We start from the raw sequence: 15,676 nt of genomic DNA, 5'->3' as shown, positions 1-15,676 counted from the left end.
AAGCCACTGCAATGAGAAGCCCGTGCACCGCATCGAAGAGTAGCCCCCGCTCGCTGCAACTAGAGAAAGCCCGCGCGCAGCAACGAAGACCCAATGCAGCCAAAAATAAATAAATAAATTTATATATTAAAAAAAAGAGAAAAAAAAAGAAAAAAAAACCCTCATTGCTTTGGGCTCACTCAGTTTCTCTCTCTGAGCATCAGGTCATTCTTTAATTGGGGAGTTCTGTTTGTTTTTTTCTTTCTTTTTTTGGGTAACTATTCATGACCTTTTAGGATCTTTTGTCTGTGAACAGAAAGCATTTGTCCTAGGCTCGTTTTGAAAAATTTCAGTTGTTTTCTACGTCTCAAGATTTTCTCAGGATATCCCAGGTCTCTGAAGATGTTAATTCTGTTTTGATTCTCTGCATAACCAGACTTGCTTGTGAAGCACTCTTGAATCCTCTTGAAACTGTCTCCAGGCTTGTGCCTTCCCCTGAGGATGGAGAGGCAATCTTTCTTAGGCAGATGTGTCTCCCCTCCATCCCCGTCCCCATCCTCAAACTAGGGGAATTGTCAGTTCCTTACTTTCTTCCATGCTCTTGTCTCAAGGGACCTAACCGATGACTCTAAACACTTTTTCTCTCCCTACCCTCATTTTTACCAGGAACTGATTTTTATATCTGCTGTTTGTGTGATAGAAGATAAGTAACAAAGATAAGGTTGTGACAGTTTAATTTCCTGGTACATTTGTCAACTTTTCTGCTTTACTTTGGTTCTTCCTCTTTCTGGACTGGTACCAGAGCATTATTAGATATGCAAGGGCTGGAATTACCAATGGTATGAATTGAAAACAAAAGCAACTCAAAGACACATCAGCAGAGTGGCAGGGATGTGTGGCCATGGGGTCCTAGGTGGCTCGCAGAGAGCAAGGGTTGGATAAACCTATGTGAGAAATTCTCCCTGGGGTTTCCTAACATCCCCTTTCTGATTTTTGAAAATAGTTTTACTCAGGGCCTTGGCATCCTGTGAAACAAGGAGATAGCTTAGCTGTTTGAATCAAAATAAACTTGTTATGGCCAAGTAACTCCTTCAAATCTAGATGAGGCAGACACCTCTCAGCAGTTATGCAGTGGCCTGAGGGAGATGAGTCAGGAGTTTCTCTCTGGGAGGAGCTGACAAGGGTCCATGACAGAGAAACAGTCATTGCCATCAGCAGCCTGGTTGGCAGCTGTGGCCCATGGGTGGAAGATTGAATTGCCTCTGAGGCAAGTCCTGACTAGTTTCTCATCTCAAAAAATGGCTGGGCATCCTAGCAGTACAGAATGAGTTCAGTGTGGCTGCATCTCTGTGAGTAAAATACCAGTGTGACTTAGCCTTCAGCTGGCCCTGCTCCAATCCACTCTCTTCACTACAGCCGAGTGATATTTTGAGAACAGAAATTGGACTGTGTCACCACCGTGATTAAAGCCCAGGCTCCTTTACGCGGCCTCCAGGGCCCGGCAGGGTCTGGCCCAAGCTCATCTTTCCAGTTTCTCTTCAACTAGGCAAAGTTCCCTCCTCTAACGAATTCTTTTTATTCTTCTCTATCTGGTATGTTATTCCCCTCCCCTTCACCTGTTTCATTTCTATTTCAGGTCTTGGATGAGCAATCACTTCCGTAGAGAATCCTTCTCTGAACCTCTCAGACTAGGTCAAATCCCCATGAATTGATCTCACATCATTGGTAGAACATATAAGTTCTGCTCAGTGTCTTGCCAGGCTATGAGGTCCATGATGGAGTTTTGTTCATCACTCTGCCTCAAAGTGTAGTAGAGGGCTAATTAGTGGTCTTTGAACGTACAGACTAAATGGTCCTCTCCCTTTCTAACTCTGCAATGACAAAAAGTTTAGCCCCTGTAGTTTCCCTTCTGTTTCCTCATCTCCAATCTCTAAGCTGAATTTCTGTTCATCTTTCAAGGTCAAGCTTAATGATCTTCTTTGAGATGTTTCTCATGGTCATTCTTTGTACTAGTCAGAGTAGGCTCAGTGGCTTAAACTAACAAAAGCATATTTCTAGGTCATGAAACGTGTCCATCATGCTGGTCTGGTGACCTGCTCCTCATTCAGGGAGCCAGGCTGAAAGAGACTTCATCTCTGTGCTCCCATACTTTCCAAAAAAGAAAGAAGGAAATGGCGTTAAGCCTGATGCTAGCCCTTAATCTTTCCACCCCGGGGTGGTATGCCCCTGCTCAGATTCATGCTTTGTCATATAGCCATGCTTAGTTTTGAAGAGGATGGGGAAGTACAGTTGTATTATGTGCCCAGGAAGAGGAAAACTGGTAATACTGGATGAACAGTACTAATGCTGACTAGCCCCCTCCTATACCTGGCTTTTCTTGGTGTCCTAGTCTCTCACTTACAATGATCGATTCTTCTGCTCTCACATAGTCATATGAAAGACCTTGTAATCAACGAAATCACCTTTGAACTCTTAATGTCAAGCACATTACTCTATAACTCCATCTCCTAGCTTTCCAGCTCACACGCTCCAGTACTCTCACTGGCATAGTTCCTTGCCTCCATCAGGATTCCTGCTGCAGTTCGGGTTCACTTAGGAAGCAAACTCTGAGATGGAGACTGGCATGCAGGAAGTTTGTTAGGGAGTGCTGTAGGGGTGAACGTATATGGGGGAAGGGAAAGATACAGGATTGGGCAGAGGGCGGATTTAGCTCATCTCAATGAGTTCTCTGAACCTGGGATAGTCCTTTACACTTATCTTGAGTTGGGGTAAAGGAGAACCAGCCTCCATTGAAGGTTGTCCTGAGGACGGCAGTGTAACTAAGGATAAGGCAGCTCGATTCAGTCAAGGACAGTTTTCCTAAAAGGCTAACAGCTGAAGATCGTTAGCAGGTGGTACTTCAGGCAGCCGGGGGAATAAGTTCTTCAGTTGTGAGGAGAGATCTGGGCAGTACATTTCAACTGTCTACATCCATCTTACTGTCGTCACTTCTGTCCTTAATAGCTGAGGTTCCTTGGCATCTCATTATCATCAGCTCTTTTTTTTTGCAACCTCAGTTCCCTTATTTCTCTTTTTACCCATCCTGTTTGTTTAAAAACTCATCTCTGGGTACACCTAACTTTCCAAGTACCCTGCCCCTACCCCAGATATCTGGATGAGACAGGAAAAAAACACATGACCATGCTGACTGCTCTCACTTAATATTTATGGCCACAAATCACACATGCCTCTGCAGCCACCTAGTATACTCTATAGTAAATTCTCTTTCCTTCTTTCCAAAATGATTATTTCATAACTTTTCCCCTTTCCTTAAACATCCAATACCTCCTTCCTCTCCTAGTTCTCTTTCTTCTCGTTTCACTGAGGAAATAAAAAAACAAGTAAAGGAGAACTACTTCATCTTTCCACCACCCAATATGCCAACTTATCTCCACCTCTTCCCTTATCTCTTGGTTTCATTCTTGTTGTAAAGATGACTTCCTCCATCTGTGGACTGGAACACAACTCCCCTTGCCTCCCCAGGACTTGACTTCTGCAAAGATCTGTTCTCTCTTCTATACTGTCAATTTTCTTCACTAGTGTTGAATCATTCCCAGTGGCGTGTAAACTCACTGTGGTCTTTTCCATCACAAGAGAGTCTTTAAACAAGACTGTCTTTCATCATCAAGTCTCCCTAGAGCTACTGCTTCAGTTTTTCTTCTCTTGATGACAAAATATCTCAAAAAGTTTGCCTTGTTTCTCTGTCTCCTTCATCTTTCATTCTTTCTTTAATTGACTCCAGTCAGGCTTTGCCAGCCACTTTCCCCAAACTACTCTTACCAGGCCAAGGGCAGCAGTGAACTTCTTGCCAAATCCAATGGTTAATTCTCCTTCTATCTTATTCAACTTTCTCAGCATCACGTGACAAAACTGACCATTACTCCTTTCTTGAAACATTTTTCCTCTTGACTTTCATGATATCCACTCTTCTGTAAAGCAAAATTTCTTTTTATGGCCGAGTAATATTCCATTGTATATATGTGCCACATCTTCTTTATCCATTCATCTGTTGATGGATACTTAGGTTGCTTCCATGTTCTGGCTATTGTAAATAGAGCTGCAGTGAACATTGTGGTACATGTCTCTTTTTGAATTATGGTTTTCTCAGGGTATATGCCCAGTAGTGGGATTGCTGGGTCGTATGGGAGTTCTATTTTTAGTTTTTTAAGGAATCTCCATACTGTTCTCCATAGTGGCTATATCAATTTACATTCTCACCAACAGTGCAAGAGAGTTCCCTTTTCTCCACTCTCCAGCATTTATTGTTTGTAGATTTTTTGATGATGGCCATTCTGACCAGTGTGAGGTGATACGTCATTGTAGTTTTGATTTACATTTCTCTAATAATTAGTGATGTTGAGCATCCTTTCATGTATTTGTTGGTAATCTGATATATTCTTTGGAGAAATGTCTATTTAGGTCTTCTGCCTATTTTTGGATTGGGTTGTTTGTTTTTTTGATATTGAGCTGCATGAGCTGCTTTGTATATTTTGGAGATTAATCCTTTGTCAGTTGGTTCGTTTGCAAATATTTTCTCCCATTCTGAGGGTTGTCTTTTCGTCTTGTTTATGGTTTCCTTTGCTGTGCAAAAGCTTTTAAGTTTCATTAGGTCCCATTTGTTTATTTTTGTTTTCATTTCCATTTCTCTAGGAGGTGGGTCAAAAAGGATCTTGCTGTGATTTATGTCATGGAATGTTCTGCCTATGTTTTCCTCTAAGAGTTTTATAGTGTCCGGCCTTTCATTTAGGTCTTTAATCCATTTTGAGTTTATTTTTGTGTATGGTGTTAGGGAGTGTTCTAATGTCATTCTTTTACAGCTAGCTGTCCAGTTTTCCCAGCACCACTTATTGAAGAGGCTGTCTTTTCTCCATTGTATATTCTTGCCTCCTTTATCAAAGATAAGGTGACCATATGTGTGTGGGTTTATCTCTGGGCTTTCTGTCCTGTTCCATTGGACTATATTTCTGTTTTTGTGCCAGTACCATACTGTCTTTATGACTGTAGCTTTGTAGTATAGTCTGAAGTCTGGGAGCCTGATTCCTCCAGCTCCATTTTTCTTTCTCAAGATTGCTTTGGCTGTTCAGGGTCTTTTGTGTTTCCATACAAATTGTGAAATTTTTTGTTGTAGTTCTGTGAAAAATGCCATTGGTAGTTTGATAGGGATTGCATTGAATCTGTACGTTGCTGTAAAGCCATTTTTGAAAACATAAATTCCAGAAAATACTAAACTCTTTACTTAAGGTTGTAGGTTACCTTAATTCTTACCATGAACTTTTTATGAGAAAGCAGATGGTGCTCTGATCTCCATTCCAAAGAGAAAAGATCTTTTTTGTTGAATCAGCCCATTATTCTTTGACATGGGATGCAGCTCCAGGTTAAGGGGTGAAAGACATTAATTTGCATTAGACAGTAGCTGCAGTCTGTATTCACAGTACAACGTGGGAGAAAGTGGCTACACCATCATTTTGTAACAGATGGATTAAAGCATGTCTTAGTAAGAAAAACAAGCAGAGAGGGGCTCGATTCCCTTTACCTCTCTGATAAAAGCAACACCATGTACAGTGGACACCTAATAAATATTCATTGGTATCAATGCCTGGACACAGAACTCCTTGAATTTGGACATTTAAAACAAGCATCTTTCTTGGTTAGAGATTAATAATAACATATTCAGTCTTCATACTTAGGTTCTTCACTGTTGTGTCCCACCATGCATCTTTCTAGAAATATTTTCAGTTTAAGATGGGATCTTCTGCATCAGCTGAATTTGCACTTAAGCTTTTGTGTTTAACACATCTTGCTTTTTCTCTTGGCTTCAATGGGCATTTGCTCTTTCTGATTTCATTGTAAGATGATTACATTCCGGTTCAACCATCTGACTAACCGTGATATTGCTTCTTTTTTTTCTCCTTCAGATATTGATGAGTGTGCGGCTAAGATGCATTACTGTCATGCCAACACTGTGTGTGTCAACTTGCCTGGGTTATATCGCTGTGACTGTGTCCCAGGATACATTCGCGTGGATGACTTCTCTTGTACCGGTGAGCATTAAGAAGCAATGTTGCTTTTCTGATTCAGTCCTTCTCTGTGCCAGTATCTGTGTCATTACATTTAGCTCTAAGTACACTAAGTACTGCTTTCAACTAACTAGTTCTTCTCTTGCATTATCTTATCATCAACTTTTTAGGAATGAAGTGATAGTAAGAGAAATTTTGTCTGCCTAATTTATTTCCACTCCCAGTATTTCTGTCTCTGTGTGTGTGCGTGCGTGCGTGGGTATATGATTTGAAATTGAAGACCCAGTTGCCTGTGGTAACACTGAAGGACGTAGAAAGAGACATCAGTTCCAAATTGAGAAAAGTATCAAACTGTTTTCCTTCCATCAAGATGAAATGTGTTTTTATGTGAGAAAATGTACTTTGTTCTCGTTGGGAAAGATAAGAGGTTAAATTTAAAGCAGGAGCGAGAGTATCTGGTGGGCACGGATTGGGTATATGGGAGCCAGTCAAGACTTTTCACTGACATCTGCTTATTGTCAGTTTTGTCCCTCTTCTTCCCTTTATCACTGGGCTGTGAATACAAAACTGGAACTCCATGGATTGTGGTCACTGTGTGAGCAGTGCTGGCTTGGTGGGCATTTGGTTTGGGGTTCCATTATCATTCAAATCACGAACACAGAGACAGGAACAGTAAATTGGTTAAGGGTGGTAGACGATTCTGAGTCTTTCTTCTCTTGGATGAAATGTCTTTAAATGCCCAATCTGTAACCTATAAGGAAGGTGCTCCCTGAATACAAGATTTCAGTCATGCTGTGTATTTCTCTGACTCTTGGCATCTTGCTCTTTGTCCTAATGACTGGTATATAAAAAATGATTTCTTTTTAAATTAATTCATTTATTTTAATTTATTTAAAAAATTTTAAATTTATTTTCACTCACAGTGGAATTCCACTCTGAATTTATTTTATTTTAATTTTTTAAAAATTTATTTATTTATTTATTTTTGGCTGTGTTAGGTCCTCATTGCTGCACGTGGACTTGCTTTTAGTTGTGGCGAGTGGGGGCTACTCTTTGTTGCGGTATGTGGGCTTCTCATTGCGGTGGCTTCTCTTGTTGTGGAGCATGGGCTCCAGGCGTGTGGGCTTCAGTAGTTGTGGCACGTGGGCTCAGTAGTTGTGGCACACGGGCTTAGTTGCTCCACGGTATATGGGATCTTCCTGGGCTCGAACCCGTGTCCCCTGCATTGGCAGGTGGATTCTTAACCACTGCGCCACCAGGGAAGCCCCAATATATTTTATTTTGAATGGCCTTTTCAGAGGTGTAAAAAGTTATAAAAGTTTGAGAAGCATGTTTGTATGTCCAAATACTTTTGCCATTGATTGTTGTATATTTTTACGTTACTGTTCTTTGGCTAAAGGATTTCAGATTGATGCAAGATTCTGACTCCTGCAGTAGACCAAATATTGTTTACCTGTATTTTATGTATTATTACAAAATTCCCAGAGAAAAAAGAGACTTCATAAACATTATGCTGTGATCCAAACATTTTAAGGGGGCAAAACTCTTTTGGACCTGTAAACAAATATAGTCTAAAAATCTGTGATATTACAGATGAGTCTTGTTCTGTTCTCAGTGGTCTGTCCAGGTCCTGACTTATGTTAACCCTAACATGAGGCAAAGGCAGTGGATCATCTCCCAACACAGAGGCACCGTATCATGCAAATCAGACCTGATTAAGGCACTGCTGGGTGGAAAGGCCTTGTTGAAATTATATCAGAATACGTAGCACCTCTGCTCTTATTTTCTTCACTGAAGGAGGAAGACAAGAGCTGGTGCCTGTTGAAAGCCTCTCAAGGACAGGTGCTCTGCCTGGTAGTTTGTACAGTATATATGCAACCAGATGGAAAATGTAGTATTTTAAGAACTAGCTCCAGAGTTACTTTTAGAAAGAGAAATGTGTTGTTTGGAGTAAAAGGCAAGTGTATGATTATCAGTGGGTACACCATCCAAAAAAAACAAAGAGTAAGTAGTTCTGCAGGGAAACTTTTTGTTTTGTTTGTGCATGTATTTTGTCTGAGAGAGAACAGAAAAGTTAGAACAAAAGAGAGAAATAAAAGAGGGAGGAGAGAGGAACCAGCCAGAGAGCAGAAGGCTGGGTGCTGTGGAGGACAGGGGTCAGCGAAAACTGCTCAGTGAAAGGATGGCTGAAAGGACTTTTAAAGGTAGGAATACTTAGTGTGAGGGGTTTTGCTGTGGTGGTTTTGCTGTATAGTGTGCAGGGCGAGTCTTCCTCCTGACCCTCCAACTTTCAGCAAAATCTGCCACCTTGAAGACTGGGTGAGACCCTCCCCATTCTGACCCCAGTGAATGCAGGTTAACATAAGGGACAGTGAGGGAAATGGTACATGTGTGTATAGGATATCGTGACCTCAGAGGCAGAGGTAACCATTCCGATCCTTTCCCTGCCACCCAAAGTACATTTATACAGACATGAATGCAACAGTCACAGTCACCACGGCCTCCTCTCAGGAGTGTCAGAAATCTCAGTGAGGGCTTTTGGACTTCCCCCATAGGTCATAGAATTGGGGATAAGATACTTTTCTTAAAAAAAACCTTCCATTGATCCCAGATTTCTTCTCATATACTGCCCATTTTTCTGCTTCTGTTCATAGCAGACGTCTTAATTGCATCGTCAGGGGTTACTGCCTTCCTTACATGTACTTACCTCACACACCCTCTTCATCCACTCCCACTAAGTCTTCCAGATGCACCATTCGACAGAGAGTACATTTATCAAGGTCAACCATGAGCTCCATTTTGTTCAGTCTAATCTTCTTATCTCTTGTGACCTCTCAGCAGCATTTAGCAAAGCTGACTACATCGTCCTTTTTTAAGCACATTATTTTATTCACTTCTGAGACAGTGTACTTCCCGATTTTCCTTCTATGTCACCGGTCACACCTTCCCAGTGTCCCTAGCTGTTCTTCTCCCTCTGCTGATATCTTAAAGGTTACAGTACTGTAGAGCCCTGCCCTGGACCTTTTTCTCTTGTTCACCCATATCGTCTTTTCAGATGCCTCCATTCAGTATTATGACGTTACAGCATCTCTATGTTAATAACTCCTAAATTTCTATCCAGTTCCAGTCTTTCTCCTGAGCTTCTGAATCATATATTCAACTTGACATCTACACATAGGTATTTATTTTAATAGGCATTTCATATTAACATGTATGAGATAGAACTCTGGATTTCCTTCCACCTCTGCAAACCTCGTCCTCTTCCAGTTTTCTGCATCTCACCAAATGAAAGCACCATCTATCTAGTTTTTCAAGCCAGGAAGCTACGGGTGATACTTGATTGCTTTCCTTCTCTTGTCCCTCCACTTTCAGTCTGTACATCAGACTTGTTGAATCTACCCTCCACACGCTGTCCTAAGTCCGCCCACTTCATCCGTTTCCGTCCATATCCTCTACTACCCAGCTACCAGCTGTCCTCAGTGGTTACCATTCTGGACCTGCTGTCCCAGGCTTGCTCTGCTGTAACCCTCTATCCACAGAGTGATGAGGGCAAACTTGGAAAACCAGGACTCTCTAAAGATCTCTTGTAGTTTTCCATTTCTCAGAAAATCAAATTAATTCTCCTTATTTTGATTTAAAACCCTACGTGACTTTTTTCCTTTCTGCCTCTCTGACTTTATCTTGTACCATTTCCATCCTTGTGCTTTCGGAGGCGGCCACCCAAACTTTTGACTTTTTTTTTTATTCAACAGGCTTGTTCTGCCTTACGACAGTTCTACCTTGGCTACTTTAGAATATAGCCCAGCACAGGGCAGTGCTCAGTAAGTATTGAATGAGGGAGTGAATAAAGCTGCTTGGCCCTGGGCTAATTGTTTACTTCTCTAAATCTCGCTTGTAAAACATTGCTCATATCTGTTGTACCTATAGGTTACTGTGAACATCAAATAATATGTGGGAAAACATTTATCATGGCCCTTGTATCAGTCAGGTTAGGATGTTCTGCAGTAACGACCTCAAATATGAGTGACTTAAAATAACCAGGTTTTGTTTGTTGCTCACATATTTCACCGGTCAACAGGAGTGGTGCTTTGCTTATCATAATGACTGGGATATAAGCTGATGGAATAGTCACTATCGTGAACATTGCTAGTCACCAAGACAGGGAAAAGAGAGCCTAGAGCATCTTGTATCAGCCAAAATACAGTCTAACCAAATCCCTTTGACGTACAACTCATTGACTAACTATAACTAGTTACCAGTCCTCAACCAACTACAAGGAGGAGAGGAAAGGCCTTCCTACCATGTACCTAGGTTTGATAATTAGACGTATTTGGTGAATGGTGCTAATAAATACCATAGCAAATGATACAGTAGATTCTTAACAAATTTTGTGTCCATTGACATGAAGAGCTGTTGATTAAAGTAACCTTATTTTTTAGTCACAGTTCACAATGTGATGGGGAATGTAGTCTCAAAAAATAATGATGATATTAAACACATTGTACTAAGTGCTATGATGGAAGTTCAAGCAAAACGCAACAAGAAAAGGGCGTTTGATTGTCAGAATGGAGCATTTGGAATGTATTTGCAAGCCAAGAGGAGCTATTGGAGTTTACCAAGGCATGTTAGCGCGCATGTAAAGTAGAAATTTGGGAATATAGATGAGATGTGAATGGGAATATGGAATATTGATGGGAATGAGGAGAGGTAAGAGACACGCATCCTCCCTGATGGTCATTTCTCCTCTAGACCAGATTCAGGGTCCTCCATTAGACATTTCCATAGTAAGCTGGAACTCTGACATTTACCTTGGTGTCCTGAAAAAAATAAGCCTGTCAGGCCAAGTGTGCTCTTTACAAGATAAGCAGGTCCACACCTTTAATTTCTGTCATTTCTTTATTGGCAAAGAAGACTCCTTCCCCCAAGTGGTTAGTAGTCTATGTAATAAATGAGGTATATAACAGATATCTGCCACTGTAAGATGTCTTTTCAGATGCTTTGTTTCCAGAAGAAATTTGCTAGGAGAAATTGACAGGCCTGAAGACATCCGAGTTCCTGACATGGCATTTCTCATTATTGACATTCTTATTTCCAAAGATCATTCTGGTCTCTGTCCCAAATCAATTAGTATCTGCTGCTACTGTTCAGTTGGTTTTCAAAGTACATTGGGCCATTTTTTTCTCTCCTTTTTTTTTAGTTTGTCATTTACTCTGGTGCTAACATTTTAGAAGTTAGTAGTCATATAGAAAATCTCCATTCAACCAAAAATGAGTGAGCCTATAATTAAAGAAGACATATGAGCTTTGGTGGTACATTGATTTATTGAATGACGGATTCACTCATTCATTCACTCACTCACTCATTCATTTATTCATTTATGTGTCCAATATACAATTAGTGTCTGTCATGAGTGTTAGGAAATATGGCCAAAGACATTAGTGGCAAATGACCTCTTTGCCCAGGAATTTCATGGTTAGTGAGGCAAGATCTTCAGCTGAGAAAACTCAAATGTGCATTCACCATCAAATATGTTCCAAGTTTACCAAATCAATCCCTCTTTAAAGTCTTAGTGGGGTTTAGTTAAGTACTGGGTATTTCACATCCTATAGCGTTGGCCCTTGACAAGTTCCAGAGAAGGATCCCCAAAATTGCCCTTCCCAGTTCTATGCTGTAACAACAGTTCTTTGAGAAAGGCTGCACCAGAGACAGCAGATGCCAAGCGTGATGCTGGAGAGGAAAGACAATATATCAAACAGAAAACAAATGTTACCTCTTTCCTACATTTTTCCTGGTTAAAAAGTGAAAAAGCCGTATCTCACGGGATAATAAAAGTTCTGAGGATTCAACATTGAAAATAGTTATCTAGAATTTTAAAATGTGCTATAACTTAATCATTACTGTGATGGCTGGGGTTCCCTGACATAACTGTGTAATTTGTATGAGGCTCCATGCTTTTTTCTAGGAACGTTTCTGTTGGTGAAATCGAAAACATTGGACCTTTGTCACTGGGGGAGTTTTTGGCCTTGGAATTTGTGTGTGATTCTAAATCACTTTCTGTTCTGTAAGAGATCCCTGAGTTGCCCTTATTTTTTTATGAATTTTGAAGCTGGAGGAGTATCGAAAATTCAGGTTGGGGAGTCCTTTCCTCTTCCCTGGACCCTTTGATTTTTGAAATGGTCAACCTGCTTGATTTATTGGTCCCTGACTTTCATTTATCCCCAGTTAAACTCCCTGTGTTTAGGTTGTTTGATAAGACATTACCTTTGAATACTCAGGAAGCTTTAAAGGAGGATACTTGTGATTTACGATCAAAGCATGCAGCAATAAGACAGGTACTTGACAGTAGTGGGTAAGCACCCATTTTTATGCCAAAAACTTTCCGTAAAGGTAAGAAATAAAGGGAACAAGTGAGATAACACATATCATATGTGATTTCCATTATCTTGCTAAGAGATTTTTTTTGTGTTTTTTGATATTGGCATGGAAGAGAGCTTGAAGGAAGTACGTATTTGAAATCAAGTAAGCTTAGTTAAAGTTAGATATAATAGTCTATTAATTTAATGGTTTAAATAAAGTACCACATAATGAAAGATGTGAGATAACAGTTTAAAAGACGTAAAAGAAATTTTACACTAGTTTTCTGGAAAATGTTTTCCTACTAAGGTCGAAGAAATACAGAACATTTCAAATATGAGATACGTGATGTTTTCTCATTGAGCAGGGCCATATGAAATGGAGCTAAAGTAGAAAATCCTCCACCTTGATTGAGCACAGTAGTAAATTATGCATTGATTATCCTTATCTTTCAAACACATAGTATGTGCTTGTTTTGGACACATTTGCTCTGGTATACTTTTGACTATCTGGCATCATAAAAGGTGCAAGTTCTAATTACTTGCCTCTCAGTCAAGAGGTGATACAGATATAAGAATAAAATTCCAGTCATGGACTTGTAGACTACTTTTACTTTAGTGGGAAATGCTCTGTCAAAGGCTTTAGAATGCAAAACATTTTATTAAAGATAACAGACTACATTTATTGATATGTTGAATAAGAAAAGTCAAAATAAGACTTGTACCTTTGGATTTTTCAAAACCCAATTAAAAACTCTGATGTTCTTTGGAGGCATTTGCCTTTTGTTTTGATTTGTTTGCCTGGTATATTCATTTTTTCTTCCCTTTATTTAGACAGACTTTGTCACCTTCCTCCCCCTCCAGAGGAGGGATGTGAAAGTACCAAAGTAGGATTCCAAAATTCTAACCCTTTAGGGCAGAGGGTCTCAACTCTCATCTCAGATTAGAATCACTTAGGACATGAATTTTAAAAAGTCGATACCTGGGATCTACCCTTGAGGCTTTGATTTTCATTTGGTCTGGGGTTGTGACCTGGCTTCAGTGTTTTTGTTTAAATTAAGTCCAAGTGATTCTAATATGCAGTCATGGTTGAAAGCTCTTGCCTTTGTAGAACAGAGATGGTTAGAGTTTGGAGGGAATATTGGGGTGGGGTTGGAATCAGAGAGAAGAAGAATTGCCCTCTATATTGTAGACTAGAAAATGATTCCTTTGAATGGGTGGTGGGTGACATGGTGGCAGAAGGTAATTAAAGCAGAGGTTTGGATGGTTTCTGGAGGGAAAGGCTCTGCCTCCAAAGCTGCCTTCTGGGATGTGTATAAGACTCTGGGGAGAGAAAGGCTGTGGAATGCTCTGTAGGTAGGGTCTCATGGGGAGGTCCCGAATCTTCAATTGTGTCCTGACTGTTATGATGACTCAAAGAGCCCTTAAAGATAAATGGGACGTCTCCATGGTGACCTGTGTGTTCCACGGGCCAAGGACCAGACTGATGTCTCTCTGCGAGTGTCTTGATTACTTGGAATCTCCTAGAACCATGACACAGACAGATGAAAGCAAAGAATCCTTAAAATGACTGAGACATTTTCACTACCCCACTAGTGCAGAAGAATAGGAGTTCAGAACCATTCATTAAGTTGAAATGAAGAAATTATAGAAAGCTACCTTACTTGCACGTACAAATTTGTGACTGGGCTTCTCTGCCCATCACCTGTTTTCACAGGTACAAAACAAAACAAAACAAAACAAAACAAAAAAGTTAACAAAAGGAGGAAACAGGGAAAAATTAAGAGACCCCTCTAAACAGGGTTCACAGAGGGAAAATTAATAGAATATTTGGTTTTCCGGGCCAATTTTAGTTTTCCATATGTAGTCCTGGAAAAGCCAAAGACCAGAAACTCACTCCATTTAGCAGCAGTAGTGTTAAAATAGTGCTAAGGTTTATTAAAGCCAGGAAATGTCTCAGGGAGGATATCAAAGGGCATATCCCTTGATATTTTAGGATGAAGGATTTGTCTGGTGTTTGGCTTCCTTGTTGGGCTCAACTGAGAGGTTTTTGTTTGTTTGTTGGTGTTTGGTTTTTCGTTTTTTGTTCTTTTATCTGAACCACATTAGCTGCTGCAGACCAACTAGAATAAATGATGGATCTTTTGCCCCCAGGGTGTTTGTGCACAAACCTATTAAGAACTGTGTTGCCTTTGACTCGAACTCATCGTAAAAGGCTTGTTAGTATTTCTGTACACTCCATTGTTGGAGTTGTGCATGCAGAACGACAATTAAGCTTTCACATAAAGGGGTTTGATTAAGGATGCTTTAGCACTTACAACACTGTTGAGGCCAGCCTTGCAGCCCTGCTTGTATCCACATTTGAGTCGACACAATGAATGGGCGTTTCTCTTTAATAACCCAGCAAGCTATTTCTCTTTAATAACCCAGCAAGCTATCATGTATTCTTTATTTCCATCTTAAAGATTTGGTAAATGCATATATGCTTAGCTGTTTCCACACTTGTCTAAGATATAGTGAAATATCTTTGGATTATGTTTCCTTTATGTAAGAGTATTGAAAATATACATTACTTATTCTTGAGCCGAATGAAAGCTATACATTCTCATGGTTAAAATCTGGTGTATAAATTCAACTTGTTGCAAGCTTTGGCAGTGCCGCCTTTTTACTTTGTAAATTAGAAAACCATTAAAGTTCTCTGCTTCTTCATCAGTGTCCTCTGTACACTTTCATGGAGTTGTTGAAGGATAAAGTGAGATGTAAGTACATCGGTTCAGATGATTTTAGCTTAAAGAATGATTTAACAAAAACCCAACTCTACCAGCTTAAATGATAAATTTATTCTCTTATAACAAAACGTCTAGGACAGTGTTTCTAGAGTTAGTTAATTCAGCTGCTCCATGACATCATCAGTGACATAGATTGTTTCTAACCTTTTACTTTGCTGTTTTCATCGTGATAGTTTGAAACTTGATCTGACTCCCTTCCAGGTCTCAGAATGGCTGAGGCAACCCCATGCATCATATCTCAATTTAACAATGTCCCAAAGTCATAAGGGAAAAGAGGATTTCCTTCCTAGAGTCCTTTGTTAAGACCAAGGATAACTTTATCAGAAATCCATCCTTAGCAGATCTGTTTTCATGTCTCCTTGGCCAAAATTGTTTAATATGCCTATTAATAAATTATACCTTAGAAAAGCAAATAGAATTACCTTGAATCAAGATTTATCCCTGAGGTGGGGCAGGTCCCGGTTTCCTTTATAATACTTGGGTTGTATTGTCAAGGAAG

General features: G+C 40.1%; 1 protein-coding gene across 2 annotated transcripts in view; it reads left to right on the top strand.

Moving 5' to 3' along the window:
• The window catches only part of NELL1 (neural EGFL like 1), an 853,841-nt gene that overhangs the window by 384,230 nt on the left and 453,935 nt on the right, over positions 1 to 15,676 (top strand). For both annotated transcript variants that reach the window (XM_022583758.2, XM_022583757.2), the window contains exon 13: positions 5,934 to 6,059. In XM_022583758.2, the coding sequence (XP_022439466.1) occupies positions 5,934 to 6,059 (126 nt within the window). The remainder of the gene's footprint in view (positions 1 to 5,933; positions 6,060 to 15,676) is intronic.

The sequence above is a fragment of the Delphinapterus leucas genome, chromosome 7 (genome assembly GCF_059928025.1).
Source record: "Delphinapterus leucas isolate spDelLeu-1000000601 "Yukka" chromosome 7, BTC_Dleu_Yukka2, whole genome shotgun sequence".
In the NCBI taxonomy this organism is placed as follows: domain Eukaryota; kingdom Metazoa; phylum Chordata; class Mammalia; order Artiodactyla; family Monodontidae; genus Delphinapterus; species Delphinapterus leucas.
This window is presented reverse-complemented; position numbering and strand designations above follow the sequence as displayed.